The 13,070-nt window shown below is 50.8% G+C and overlaps 6 protein-coding genes across 6 annotated transcripts; 3 read left to right on the top strand and 3 right to left on the bottom strand.

Annotated features, from left to right (window-relative positions):
• Nucleotides 1–1,016: 1,016 nt before the first annotated feature.
• TRIVIDRAFT_49387 (uncharacterized protein) lies at nucleotides 1,017–2,843 on the bottom strand (the record flags this gene model as incomplete). The annotated part of the gene is made up of 2 exons (XM_014098052.1): nucleotides 1,017–2,504; nucleotides 2,574–2,843. Coding segments are annotated over 2 exons (1,758 nt in total), but the record flags the coding sequence as incomplete, so codon positions are not given.
• Nucleotides 2,844–4,571: 1,728 nt separating this feature from the next.
• TRIVIDRAFT_204071 (uncharacterized protein) lies at nucleotides 4,572–5,045 on the top strand (the record flags this gene model as incomplete). Its single annotated transcript, XM_014098051.1, has 1 exon — nucleotides 4,572–5,045. The coding sequence occupies one exon, from the start codon at nucleotides 4,572–4,574 to the stop codon at nucleotides 5,043–5,045; it is 474 nt and encodes a 157-aa protein (XP_013953526.1).
• TRIVIDRAFT_81244 (uncharacterized protein) lies at nucleotides 5,010–6,401 on the bottom strand (the record flags this gene model as incomplete). Its single annotated transcript, XM_014098050.1, has 2 exons — nucleotides 5,010–5,699; nucleotides 5,761–6,401. 2 exons carry the CDS (start codon nucleotides 6,353–6,355, stop codon nucleotides 5,149–5,151), a joined length of 1,146 nt encoding a protein of 381 aa, XP_013953525.1.
• Nucleotides 6,402–7,558: 1,157 nt separating this feature from the next.
• Nucleotides 7,559–9,445, top strand: TRIVIDRAFT_49356 (uncharacterized protein; the record flags this gene model as incomplete). The annotated part of the gene is made up of 3 exons (XM_014098049.1): nucleotides 7,559–8,155; nucleotides 8,209–8,388; nucleotides 8,450–9,445. 3 exons carry the CDS (start codon nucleotides 7,559–7,561, stop codon nucleotides 9,443–9,445), a joined length of 1,773 nt encoding a protein of 590 aa, XP_013953524.1.
• A 691-nt stretch (nucleotides 9,446–10,136) lies between these two features.
• On the top strand, nucleotides 10,137–11,222 carry TRIVIDRAFT_49534 (uncharacterized protein; the record flags this gene model as incomplete). Its single annotated transcript, XM_014098048.1, has 3 exons — nucleotides 10,137–10,310; nucleotides 10,398–10,829; nucleotides 10,887–11,222. 3 exons carry the CDS (start codon nucleotides 10,137–10,139, stop codon nucleotides 11,220–11,222), a joined length of 942 nt encoding a protein of 313 aa, XP_013953523.1.
• A 464-nt stretch (nucleotides 11,223–11,686) lies between these two features.
• Nucleotides 11,687–12,789, bottom strand: TRIVIDRAFT_4609 (uncharacterized protein; the record flags this gene model as incomplete). The annotated part of the gene is made up of 2 exons (XM_014097757.2): nucleotides 11,687–12,313; nucleotides 12,421–12,789. Coding segments are annotated over 2 exons (996 nt in total), but the record flags the coding sequence as incomplete, so codon positions are not given.
• Nucleotides 12,790–13,070: the final 281 nt, after the last annotated feature.

Raw genomic sequence — 13,070 nt, 5'->3', positions numbered from 1 at the left:
TATTTTCGACAATGAAATGCTTCACCCCACCGACTAACGTGGTGTTGTTTCCTCCTCCGCCGAGCACCCGCATCAAATTGCATCGTAACGACTGACCCTTCTCCCCTAGCCTAGATGCCAAGTTCTCCTCTATACCATATTGCCGCCGCCCGATGTAACAAACCCCGAACTAGCTGCTCTCAACGAAAGAAAAAGGAACGAAAACAATAGGCTTGAATTGTCAAAAGAAGCACGTAATAACGCCATTCTATGCTTAAATTCCGTGCAGTTTGCATCGCCAACACATCTATGCTGTACTGTATCTTCCCCGTTCTGGCTCCTGGTGGGGGGTCAATCCTTTATAATCACCAAAGGCCGCCAATGACGTCCCCAGCAGGGCCAAATGCGCCATAATTAGCTGGTTTGGGAGTGTCCTCAACAGGTGCAGACTGGCTGTCATCAGGGTCACTCTCTTCAGTCCCTTGCTCCACTTCCGTGTCGCTCGTGTGATTTGGCTCGCTCGTCTCAATGTCATCAACTGGAGATATCACAGGGCCTAACGGTGACCTGAAGCGACCATCCCCGTCATCGCCAAAACCAGTCGGCACTCTTGGATCCAAATAGTTGATGTTTATGGCATCAGCAGCATCCAGCTCACCGTGCACGCTCGCGGGCGGGGTTATGGGCCTGGAGAAGTTGAATATTGGGGTTGGTTGAGCCTGAGCCTGAGCCTGAGCGACAGAAAACTGAGGCACATGTGTCTGACTCATCGCTGACCTCTTTAGCTGCGGCTTGCGAAGAGAAGTGGAAGATGCGAGTCCATGTTGCCTTGAGGCAATTTCCAGGCGTTCTTCCTCAGCGGTCTCCTCATCTGTTAGATCGCCGCCGAGGACCAGCCCTGTGCCGGGCAAGATGCGGAGGCTTCCGCCTGATCTCCGTCTCTGACGCTTCTGGCCGTGACTAGCAACCGGTACACCAAGATTCGCCTGAGTGGGTGTCTGGTCATGCTTGTTGAGTCGTAGGCTTCCCATATATGAGACAATGCTTCTGAGATTGCTCTGGCTCTCTGAGAAGACGACTCTTGTCCGGAGCCGGTGCACTGCGCGATCCAAAGCCAATTCGATTGCACAGCTATCGCGTATTCTAGATAGCTTTGGCCAGGTTGCTCTTTCACCAACGAGACAACACTTCAACATAAAGTCGACGGTAGGGTTGCTGAGAAGCACAGGGAGGTTATCGAGGGTCAGATCAGGTAAGATGTTGATATTGCCCGAGTATTTTTGACTGAGAATACTTCGAAATTTGGTCATCATATTAGGGAAGAACCCCATCTCGGCCATAAACTGCAGTCGGTGAAGAGCCTCATCTCTGGCTAGCGACGTGCAGGTATATACCCAGTCCATGTCATCGCCACCATTCTTGGCGCTTTTGTGAGTATGTTGATTTTCGGGTGAAAGATGATCGTCCTTGGAGAGGAACGGAGTGACGTGTGGGTTCACCTGCGACACGATAAAGTGGTTGACGTTGAACATTTCCGCGAGGCGCGTCATGGGCAGATCGTTGTCCACTGAACCGTCAATGAATCTCTGGGGAGACGGGTTCCACTGGCGGTGCTCCCCCGTAACAGGATCTTTGACCAACAACGGCGACGAGTTAAAGATGAGAGGCACAGAGCAAGATGCGGCAACAGCAGACCATATCATGACGTTGGGTGAAGTGACATAATTGAGCAGCCGTGGCAGCTCGTATACGGATGCGGACGAGACGCAAATATTGAGGATACGTCGAGTGCGGTTGTAGGCCTCCTGAAAGGTGATGTCGCCCATCATGCCCCTCATGACTCTCCTGAGATGGGCAATATCCGACCAGCAGCCTTCTGTTAGCAGCCGACGAAAATGGTCCAGCAGACCATCTTGATTGTCTTGGGCTTCAAAAACAGCCAAATCACCATACGGAAACTCCTTGATCAGTAACGGAATCTCTTCGTCTGTTCTCGTGCACATGACAGCGCAGACGATACTTCCAGCGCTGGCGCCAGATATGATCCTGGGCAGAAGCTGGTTTTCGAACAGGGCCTTGAGAACACCGACGTGCGCCATGCCAAATGTTCCGCCGCCAGACAACAACAGAGCGCTTCGTCCAAAGCTCTGGCGCGCAAGCAGCATACCTTCCAGCAGGTCTTTGTATGCGATGCCCTGGTCTGTGGCGCTATGGATGATGGCGGCATCGATGGTTTCGATTGTCGACTCAACATAGCGCTCGATCAGCGTCTTTGTGCCAAGATACGAGTGCCGATATAGATCGACGTTGCCCATGCCGCCGAGATCGCGCGACAGGGCGGTTCGGATGAGGTGCATCATGGTGCGGATGTCCCGACTCTCTCGCGCTTCGTCAAGCGCCCGCAGTCGCTCTTCGATGAGCTTGGAGTTGTAGTCGTCGCTTTCATCGTCTCGTCTCCAGTCATCGTTGCCTTCCAGAGCGTCAAGTTCCTGTGCCGCTGCTTGCCATTGTTTCAATGTCTCAGCCTATCATGCCAATTAGTCCTGTTTAGCCAACACCTAGACACCCAGGGGATGGATTCAATAGGCACATACGTTCTTCATACGCAGACAGAGTATGTTTTTTCTTTCCTCGAGAAGCCTCGCCTTCTCGCGCTCTTCGCGGCTCACGCCATCTTTCCAGGATCGCCAGAGGCCCGCCGCTCCCTTGACTGTCTGGGATACGGTTTGCACAAGGGTCCGGTCAGCAGGCTGCAGAGGCTGCGAAGATGCCGAGGCGTATTTCTGGCGCTTTGGCGAGGGTGGAGAGCTGCTACCGGTGTGTATTTGAGGTATCGGAGGTGCGCGGAGGAAGAAGTCGGCCATGACAAGAGGTGCTGCGTTGCATCCGGGATTTGTTGAGGATACTGTATTCAGGTGGGCAGCAGGAGGGTTTGGCTCAGCTCCAGTCCCATTCCAGCTGGCGACGTCGACTCGATTTCACAAGTAGACGAGACGGTGGGTTAACAGTCAGAGAGAGAGAAGGAGAGAGAGGCTTTACGGAGCAATGCGACTTGGGAAATAAAAGTACTGTTGGTAGGGAGGACGGCGGGAGACAGGGGAGGCTTTGGAGGTAATCTTGGAGAATCCGGGGATGGTTGGAGCATCTGACCGCTCTGCCACACCCGCTGATGGCATCTGTTGGTGGGGACAATAGCGGCGTGGGCTGGGCTGGACAGGTGTACTTTGGCGGTACTCTCGGCGTCGTACCTGGAACCAGCCGGCAGTTGGCCACCGTTAACACGCCGAGTACCTGCTGTGCTGTAATCGCTCATCTATCTAGGGAGTAGTACTCCGTACATCTACTTGCATTCCACTTGTCGTCCATGTAGCGAGCACTCACTCACAGACGGCAACTTGACATGAACTCGCCCATCAAATCAAATGGATAGGTGCAGGTGCCATAATTAGGTGCAGGGACAGCCCCCCAACATCCCCCCGGAAAACCCCCATAATCCCCCGTATTCCGCTGCGCGTCCACGTGCTGCAATGCCGCTGTGCTGACTCGGGGGTTCGCAGATGCTGGCGACAGATCAATCTTCACATGCCATCCTAGAGATTCTGCAGCACCCTGCATCCCGTCGGGCACCGGCACATGCTTCGAGGGTGCGAGTACATTAGTCGTCTGGTCGGGTACCAATCAGGCTGCGTCTGCGGTTGCGAATCCGGAGTAGCTGGACGCCCGCATCTCGTACCATCTCGTACCATCTCGTACCCCAGGTCCCCCGGACTGGTTACTCGGCTGCAAGAGGCGGTAAGGATTAGCTCTATCTAGATGCAGCAGAGGGGAACTTGGGGGAAGTAAGGTTCCAGTCCAGTAGAGCTCCAGAAAGCGCCATTGCCCACCACCGCGGGTTCCGAAATGCGAAATGCGAAATGGTCGTGGTCATGAATGACGTCGCAGTGCGGGAATTGTCTCATGATGTGTCCAAAGTTGCGGTCGGGTGGACGAAATAGTGCTGATCGGCCACGGATGAGGGAAACTGTTTGGGTGGTCTTATCTGCATGTCACGCTGACGTCTTCTAGAAGAAGGGATAGTTCCGAGATGGACGAAGTAATGTGCGTCATATTAAGATTGCATTATCGCGTACATAAGTACAATTTTAGCATCTACAGCTAAAAACGACGCGAGCAGCTATAGCTAATTAGACGCGAGGAGCGCCCTTCTCTGATCATGAAATGCGATGTGGTATAAATACCTGAAATACTCATCATGGTAAAACACACGAACAATGAATGAATGAGTCAACGAAATATGGAGCGCTAAGCCTTGTGCCCTCATAAAAACTATTGAACTATTGAGTACACCCTGTAATATGCCATGCTTGGTGGTAATATTCAGGCAAATTGTCATACGGCGTGACACATATAAGCAGCCAGTGACTCACAGGTGTGCATTTGCACGACGCCTGGAATTTGATTCAATCTGCCTGTTCAAGGTACCTTGGCAATGATGAACGACGTGTTGTCCATCATATATAAGAGCAGCAACACTATTGACCAATGATGCTGCGCTCTTCATCAAAACTTTGCATTCCCTCACATCTTTCAGAATGGCTGAATCAACAAGCAATATTCACACAAGCGAGCAAAACACCAACACAGCAGGCGAGATGCACTTAATCCCGAATCCCCTCCAGGGTAGCAGCCAGCCTGCAACCAATCCACTCGAACAAGAGGTCGAGAACGAGGAGTACCTCGAAGGGCCGCTCGATATCGATGAGAAACGAAAGAGATTCGACGAGACATCCTGTACTGTCGAAGAGAAGGAGCTCTCCGACCTATTCAAGAAGGGATTGCTTGATGATGGAAGCACCGGTCCCTTGAAGGGAGATTTCACCTTGAACGATCTCCCTCAGCTGAGCGGCGACGAAGCATGCAGCGTCCAGTGGACGACATCAAAAACAAAGCCAAAGGGCAGGACATCGAAGGGCACTCGTGCAATGGATGGCTTATCCGATGATGAGTTGGCCAGTGTTCTACAAGCTTGTCCGGACTTGGAGGATTTCATTACCAATAAGACCTAGCTATTCCTAATTGATGAAAGAATCAAAGGTCGTGAATTTGAAACCGGCTGCTAATTCAATTACAAGCGTCTACTTCGCGTTTTCCCCCTTTACTCGAAATCATTCATTTCTCATCCCAACCAGCAAGAACGGTTGCTAGTTGCTCGTGCCGAACCAAGGCAGATTCAAATGAAGGCAATCCTTCGAGCGCTCCGTCCGCAAACTTGTCATAAAGAACACCAACGCTTCTCCCCAAGATTGCCAGCTCTTCCTGCCAGCTCTGCCAGCTCCAATCACTCGTCTGCACCTTGTCCGAAGCGAAATCGTGAACCTCAATGGTCACGGGGGCATTGTAAGAACCGGCGTGCAGAGAAGATCCGCCAAATGCTTGAAGTCGAATCTCGCCCTTCTCGCCATTGATTGTCCATGAAAGGGCAGGCTCGCCGGGGAATTGCTGTCCTCGACGGAAACGGAAGAGCACGTTGGCTCCCTCAGTGGCGATTTGCGATGCGGCGAGGGTGCCGTTGATGATGATAAGATCAGGAACATTGGACTTGACTGTTTCAACGACTTCTTTGGTTGAAGGGTTGCGAAGGAGGACATTGGGGCGCTGGAGTTGGATATGTGATTGGATGTTTTGAACATCTCCAAGGACATGCTGGACTTGATCAAACACTGAGAAAAGTTAGATGTGAAAAGCCAATATATAAGTAAACTCCAGGTGATAAAAACTTACAATGTCCAACTCCAATCGTCACGACATTACCACCAACAGCTCTATCAGTAAAATACTTGAGTGCTGGCAATAAAGCCTCTCGATCAACAGATCCGCCAAAGGCTCTGACTTCGCTGCTCAGGATTTTACCAATGGTCCCCTTCTTAAGAAGCTCTCGGACCTTGACAATAGGAGGAGCCTCGCGTCCTTGATGGCCAACCAGCGTCCGCCCACCACCAACTCTAGCTGCGTCGACGAGCTCCTTTGCGTGAGCCACATCCTGGGCCAGTGGCCACTCTACAAAGACATCCTTGCCGGCCTTGGCACTGGGCAGGGCAGTTTCATAGTGGACGTCGACGCGGGTGCTTACAACCACGAGGTCAATGTCCTTGTCGTCGGCCACGTCCTGGGGGTTGCCGTAGGCCTTTGCGTCGGAAGGCAGCTTGAAAGCTTTAATGGCTTGCTTTGCTGATTCGACGGTGCTGTTGCAAACAGCAACAATCTGATACTTTGCACGACCGCGGGCGGAGAGAAGATAGGGCAAATGGGCAGCGCTGGCCCAGGATGTGGTTGCGTTGCTGGAGAGGCCGATAATGGCCGTGCGGATAGGCGCCATGGTTAATGGGTAGCTAATTGTGCGGATGGTTATAACTACAGATGATTCCCAACTTGGTTACAGTCTCTTTGTGTCTATATGGCATTGTTATATATAGTTGGTCTATTTCCGCAACTATTGCGTCTTGAAGCAAAATATCATGCAATGGGGTGGAGGGTGCGGGTGGATTTCTAAGCAGCGATTTATAATGCTAGGGGTTGCGAAGGATCTCAGTTCTAGTCTGTTTGTCTGGCTACAGTCAACGATGGCGGGTAGAGTGTGTAGCATTACCCCAAATAGACTACCTATGTATATTGTTTGGTCCATGTGTATAGAGGTATGGAGTACATGCATTGTCTAGGAATAGCGATTTTTTCTTCTGGGGAGAGATTCGCTTACTCCAATGAAGTCCTGGACGTGGAGGCATGTCTGAGGCGTTTAGCTTCAAGTCTGCGTCTTTACATTAGGCTTTCAATTCTAGCATTTTATTTCCGTGCTTCTCAACTCTCGGTAAGCTAATGCAAAGCTCTCTTCTTTCTAGGTAAGTGGATAATGTGGTATTATGCTTGACTTTGAGAAATGAGTGTATTACATCCAACGCTCGCTTTTGAGGATTACAAAGTGACGCTTGGTGGGATCGCACATAAATAAAACAAAAGCGAAGTTCTTGGTAACTTGACGATTAGAAAATCTCACCTGTCCCTAAATATTGTCTCTCTCCCCTCCCCTTCTCTGCAGCTACTGTTGGTGGGCACCTCATCACTTGATCACTTCATGGCAGGCGTGATAATGATTCTCAGCGGACCAGATACTAGCTCCACGATTCAAAGGCATTGATGAAATCAAAGTTCAATTTTATATACTTTGAAATTGATTTGCGTTTACGTTATCATTGTTGTGCGAACTCATGAAGCAAAAGGAATGGGATTCATCTTACATGAATCTCTCCATTCTCCACACGCTACCGGCAAAATGAATTCGCCCGCTTCAAGTATTGGGCTAAACCATCATGGCCTCCCTCATTGAAAAACATCACTTAAAAACGTTAAACTGTCCATCTATGAAGGCTTATTCTTTCTATTGATACCTATGTCTTGAGATATTCTCCCCTCAAGCACTTGCACAGTTCAACTCTTTGTTATTCGATACACGTCCACCTACTTTTGCTGAGCGCACAAGCATCAAACGCCTCCAAGCGGATACCTCCTCTTTTCAAATACCGCAATGAGTTCATCATCTCAACATCTAACCAACTATGCCGCTTTTACTCGCCCCGGGAAAGGCATCAGCCAGATTGGCCATTTAGATGCAAAAGCCGGCACAATTCAACCACTCAGCCTCCTCTCCGGGTACCCCATCAAGGATCTCTACCAAGTCATTGAAGCCAGCGCTTCGCAAATAGTTGCCTCCGGCTCTGCTCTGCCTCTCTCATCTGTCAAGCTCCTGGCACCTATTGCGGGCCGCGATGTATTGGCCGTGGGCAAGAACTACATGGAGCATGCAAAAGAGTTCAACGCCTCGGGGTACGACAGCTCGGACAAGGTCGATAAGCCAAGCCATCCTGTCATCTTCACCAAGCGCGCGACATCCATCATTGCAGATGGCGAAGACATTTACTTGCACCCGGAGTTTTCAAAGAGCTTGGATTATGAAGGCGAGATTGGAGTCATTGTCGGCAAGACGGGGTTCCGGATCCCTAAAGAAAAGGCCATGGACTATGTCTGGGGATACACTGTTATCAATGACATGACGGCCCGGGAGAGGCAACGAGACCACAAGCAGTTTTATATTGGAAAGTCTGCTGATACATTTTGTCCCATGGTAAGTGAGATCATGCCTGTGTTTTTCCATGATTTGGCTGTTGATTCGGCCAGGGCCCTGTTGCAGTTCCAAAAGAAGACCTCCCTTCGGTGCTGCGTGTGCAAACGCATGTCAACGGCGAGCTACGACAAGATGCAACGACTGATGACCTTATTTTCGATATCCCAACTTTGATAAACACGCTTTCTGAGGGACACACATTATTGCCTGGTGATGTGATTGCTACTGGCACGGTTAGTTTATTCTGTGATTTACTTACAGCTGCGATTCTCTCTGACAGCATCACTATATTAGCCTGCCGGTGTCGGCATTGGACGCAACCCGCCTCTCTTTCTCAAAGAGGGAGACGAAATCACCGTCACCATCCCAGGTATTGGCACTCTTCGCAACAAGGTCACCACTGTGAACGCAACCACCGATCGTCTCGCCTCCCAATCTGCCTTTAGCCTTAGCAACGCAACACGTTCCCTGAACGGCACAGCAGCCGGACTTACCATGATCAATGGCAAGTCGTTGAATTATAAAACATTCGGTCGCCAAGACGAAGGCTCAGTTGTTTTCGTCCACGGTCTGGGCAGCTCATCGGAGTATTTCTTACCTTTCATTTCAGACTATGGACTCGATAAAATGGCAAACGTGCACCTATTTGACTTTGAAGGCCATGGCCTCAGCCCTACACACCCGATGAGCGTCTTGACCGTAGACTCCTTGGTGGCAGATCTTGCGGGCGTATTCTCGCATGCGGGACTCCACGAGTCCAACCCCGGGCTACTAATTGCAACATCCTATGGCTGTATCATTGCCCTGAAGTTCGCTCTTCTCTACCCTCGATGGGTGGGGAAGCTTGTACTGTTGTTTCCGCCTCCCTTCCCGCTCTCCGAAGCCTCTAGAGGAGTCTTGGAGAAACGTAGTGAACTCGTTCGCACTTTGGGCATGGGAGCAGTGGTTGACGATATCATATCTGAGGCCACAACTAGCTGGTCAAGGAAATCGAAACATGTTGCGATGGCGGCAGTTCGGCTCAGCTTGCTTGGCCAAGAGCCGGAATCCTTTGCGAAGGCGTGTGATGCATTTGCTAAAGCTGAAGAAGCTCTCCCATTGGAAAATCTTGATGTGGAAACAGTTATTTTATCAGGGGGCGGAGACTCACTCTGTACAAAGGAAGTGGCGGAGGGATATGCGCAGAAGATAAAGGGAGCAAGTGTTAGTTGGGGTGAGGAGCTTGGCCAATGGGCTGTTTTTGAGGATGTGCGAGCAGTAACCGAACTCTTGATGGATGCTGGGCTATGATAGAAAGGGTTTATGGTGGTGATGTTATCCCAACCCTGGATAAAATTCATATAAGCTTCCCTTAGACATATTTCTATCCATACAATTGCTCCCAGTTCTCCTGATGAATCAACTTAGATGCTGCATGTACCTATACCATTTCGGTACTCGTGGATGGCCAGCCCTACTATTACCCCAGACAAGCCGTGGAATGCCACGCAAACCTAATTTTACAATGCACAAATATGTGAATGTAGCAATACCTGGCAATTATTCTTTGATCCAGCCGGGCGCAAAGCTGAAGGCCACTAAAATCCAAGCACAGCACACACACCCTCGATTACATCACGCAGCATCAGAAGGATCAATTGTAGCAACGCAGCCCGCCATCAAATCGGGAGCTAGACAGCGAACCACGCTTCATCTGGGCCTATGAGAAGCCGTTGATAATAGTGCCCTGTTCACTATCTCAAGGAAGGATGCGTGTACATGCAGCTTGGATGAATCCTCACCAATTATGTGCTGCGCTACTCCTCTTGTATTGAGCTTCATACGTCATGACGAAGTTTACACTCCGCGTCGTTGTATATCCCATAGAATCCATAGCCAGTAATTTTGCACAATTTTGAACCTCAATTCGTGTTGCTGCTAAACTGCGCTTGGTTGATTTAATTCACGTCGACATCAATTGAACATCACTTACAGCCTCACCATGTCCAAGATCCTCACCGTCTTCGGCGCCACAGGCAACCAAGGAGGCTCTGTCGTCGAAGCCATCCTCGCGGACCCAGCCCTGTCTCAAGAATTCAAACTCCGCGCCGTCACTCGCGATGTAAACAAACCAGCAGCCAAAAGGCTCGAGGCAAAGGGCGTTGAGCTCGTTGTGGTGCGTGTGAAATGCTGCCTTCCAGCGCATCTAGTCATCCACACTCAATAATCTCTAACCAGAGACTATAAATCGCTTTACTTGTAGGCCGACATGTCCTCAGCAGACTCCGTCGCCCCAGCCGTCCAAGGCGCCCACACCGTCTTCCTCGTCACGAATTTCTGGGAGAGCATGTCAGCCGACATTGAAATCTCCCAGGGCAAAGCCGTCGTCGATGCCTGCAAGGCCGCCGGCGTCCAGCACATCATCTTCTCGTCGCTCATCAACGCCGGTAAAGCGAGCAACGGACGCCTGTCCAATATCTCACATTTTGACGGAAAGGCCCGAATCGAGGAATACATCCGCTCAAGCGGTGTTCCGGGAACTTTTGTCTTGCCGGGCATGTTCATGAGCGGCTTCGAGACCATGATTCGCAAAAATCCACCCTCGGAACCGGCAGGATACACGTTGGCTCTGCCCGTCGATCCGTCAAAAGCAAAGGCGCCGCTGTTTGATGCCGCCCAGGACACGGGTAAGATGGTTCTGCAATTTCATCTTAATACAAGATCCACTGTTGACAATGTCACCTCAGGCAAGTTTGTAAAGGCAGCTATTAAAAACTTCCCCTCCCAAACCGGGAACCGTATCCTTGCGGCGTCAGACTACTACACCATTGACCAACTCATGTCCGAGTTCTCCCAGGTCATGGGCAAGCCCGCCCATGCTGTGCAAATCGAAGATGACAAGTTCAAGTCGTTCCTGTCCCCAGCAGCGGCGGAGGAATTGCTGGAGAATATGAAGCTTCTGGAAGATCCCGGGTACTATGCCGGTGAATCTCTGGCAGGGAGCTTGGCATTGCTGGAAGAGAAGCCGACGAGCTGGAAGGAATTTGTGGAGAAACATAAACAGAAGTGGGTTAATTTCGATCACTGAGATGACGATAAGCACAGTTGAAGTGAAGAGCCTATCTTTTGCTATTTAGGGTATAGTTGACTAGGGTTTCATGTAGCTGCTAATTTTAAAAGAGATCTATTGAGTCGCTTACCTATTTGCCTATGCCTTTGTTCTTAACTGCACACTACGGGACAAGACCATGGCTGGCTGTCAAAAGGGTTTCAATGAGCGTGACGGCACCCACATAGTATGGGTGTCAATGCTAATGCTACCTAATTCCTATTTAGGTATTCAAACGAGAGCGTCATCAATAGTTACACGTTGTTCAGTCCCTCACTCTGGTCTCAAACATATTGCATGCAGCGTTTCAAGTCATGGAATCTTACATGTGATAGTCGGGCTGACTCGGGTGTTGTTCAAACATACATACCGATGAAATCATTCTTACCGTGTATTCATGTCCAAAATGATTGTTGTCGCTTTGAGCGCAGTTGCACATATCATCACACGTAATCCGCAAGTCTGCTCATCAGGTCCTTGACTTCAATCCCACCGACGTTGTCTGAATGGTGATGGCGATGGCCCTTGTGAGGGGGCAGAGGAACTCGGTTGACGACCTGGATCACGCCGTTCTTGGCAACACCGTTGGGCACAACCACTCGCGAATAGCCGTTCACTTTAATTGAGGCGAAACCAAAAATGCGGGCAATGTCAACACTGATGTGGGCGTCACCGAGCAGCGTGGGCAGGTCGTAATGCTCGCTCTTGAGCTCTTCAGCCGGCTCCGTCTGCTGCTTCGTATCTCTCTCGTCGTAGAATGCATCGGTATAGAGCGTAGCGTTAGGCACAATGTTGTACTTGAGGATGGCCTTTAGGTACTTGCGACCCTTGTCGGTGTTGAAAAGAAAGGCATTTGCCTTGGGGCCCAGCCAGTTAAAGGCCTCATTGGTGGGGACGAAGACGGTGCTGCCCTTGAGGTTGACGCCGTGAATGAACTTGACAAACTCCGTCTTCTCATAGGCCAGCAGCAGGGTCGAGAACCGGTCGGGGAAGAGAGTAATAATTCGACCGACATAGGGGGGCGGAACTAGGATATGATTGACAGCGTGGATAATCCCGTTCTTGGCTGCCTATTTAAATTGAAGAAGGAAAATGAAAGGGTCAGTCAGAGTACCAAGTACGAGCAACAACACAGGTTGGCTATTATTAGAAGCGATTGCTCAGCGGGGCAACTTACAATGTCAGCAGCAATCACCTTGCTGTAGAAGTTGAGTTTGACTCCGCCCAAACCAACAGAAGAACGGAGACGTTGGGGCTCACCGCCCAGCAACTCCTCGTCATAGGCGGTGGGCAGCGTGTACGAGTGCAGGATCTTGCGGGCGGGATATTCGCCCTTGGCAATGTGATAGAGCAGGGCGTTTTCGATAAACTCTTTGCTAGGCTTCTTGTGATCGTCTGGGATGTCCTCAAAGGCCTTATCCACAGGCACAAACAGCGTGTAGTTGGCAGAGGTGCTGTTGAGCAGATCCACCACGCTAGGGTGGTCGTCGACTAGCTTGGCGAACTTTGTGGTGAACTTGCTCTTGGAGATTAGCTCGTATATCGTAAAGCTGCTGTCCTCGTCGTGGTGATGGTGGCCGGGCCTGCCGACGTCTGCCGTGTAGTCCAGCCCGACCAGATCGGCCACGGCCTGGCTGAAGTCCTCGTGGATATGGCCGCGGATCGACGACACGGCGTTGAAGAAGCTCTCGGCAGCGGCGATGTCGTCGTCCAGGTGGTGGGGGCCGATCATGGCATTGTCCTTGACAAAGGCTGTGACCTCGTCAGTCGCACCTAGCGGTGCCTGATTTGGCACGGCTGCTTCGGGTAAAACCAGCGCGTGGGCTG

The sequence above is a fragment of the Trichoderma virens genome (genome assembly GCF_000170995.1).
Source record: "Trichoderma virens Gv29-8 chromosome Unknown TRIVIscaffold_84, whole genome shotgun sequence".
NCBI lineage: Eukaryota > Fungi > Ascomycota > Sordariomycetes > Hypocreales > Hypocreaceae > Trichoderma > Trichoderma virens.
The sequence above is the reverse complement of the archived record's forward strand: the minus strand, read 5'-3'. Positions and strand labels throughout refer to the sequence as shown.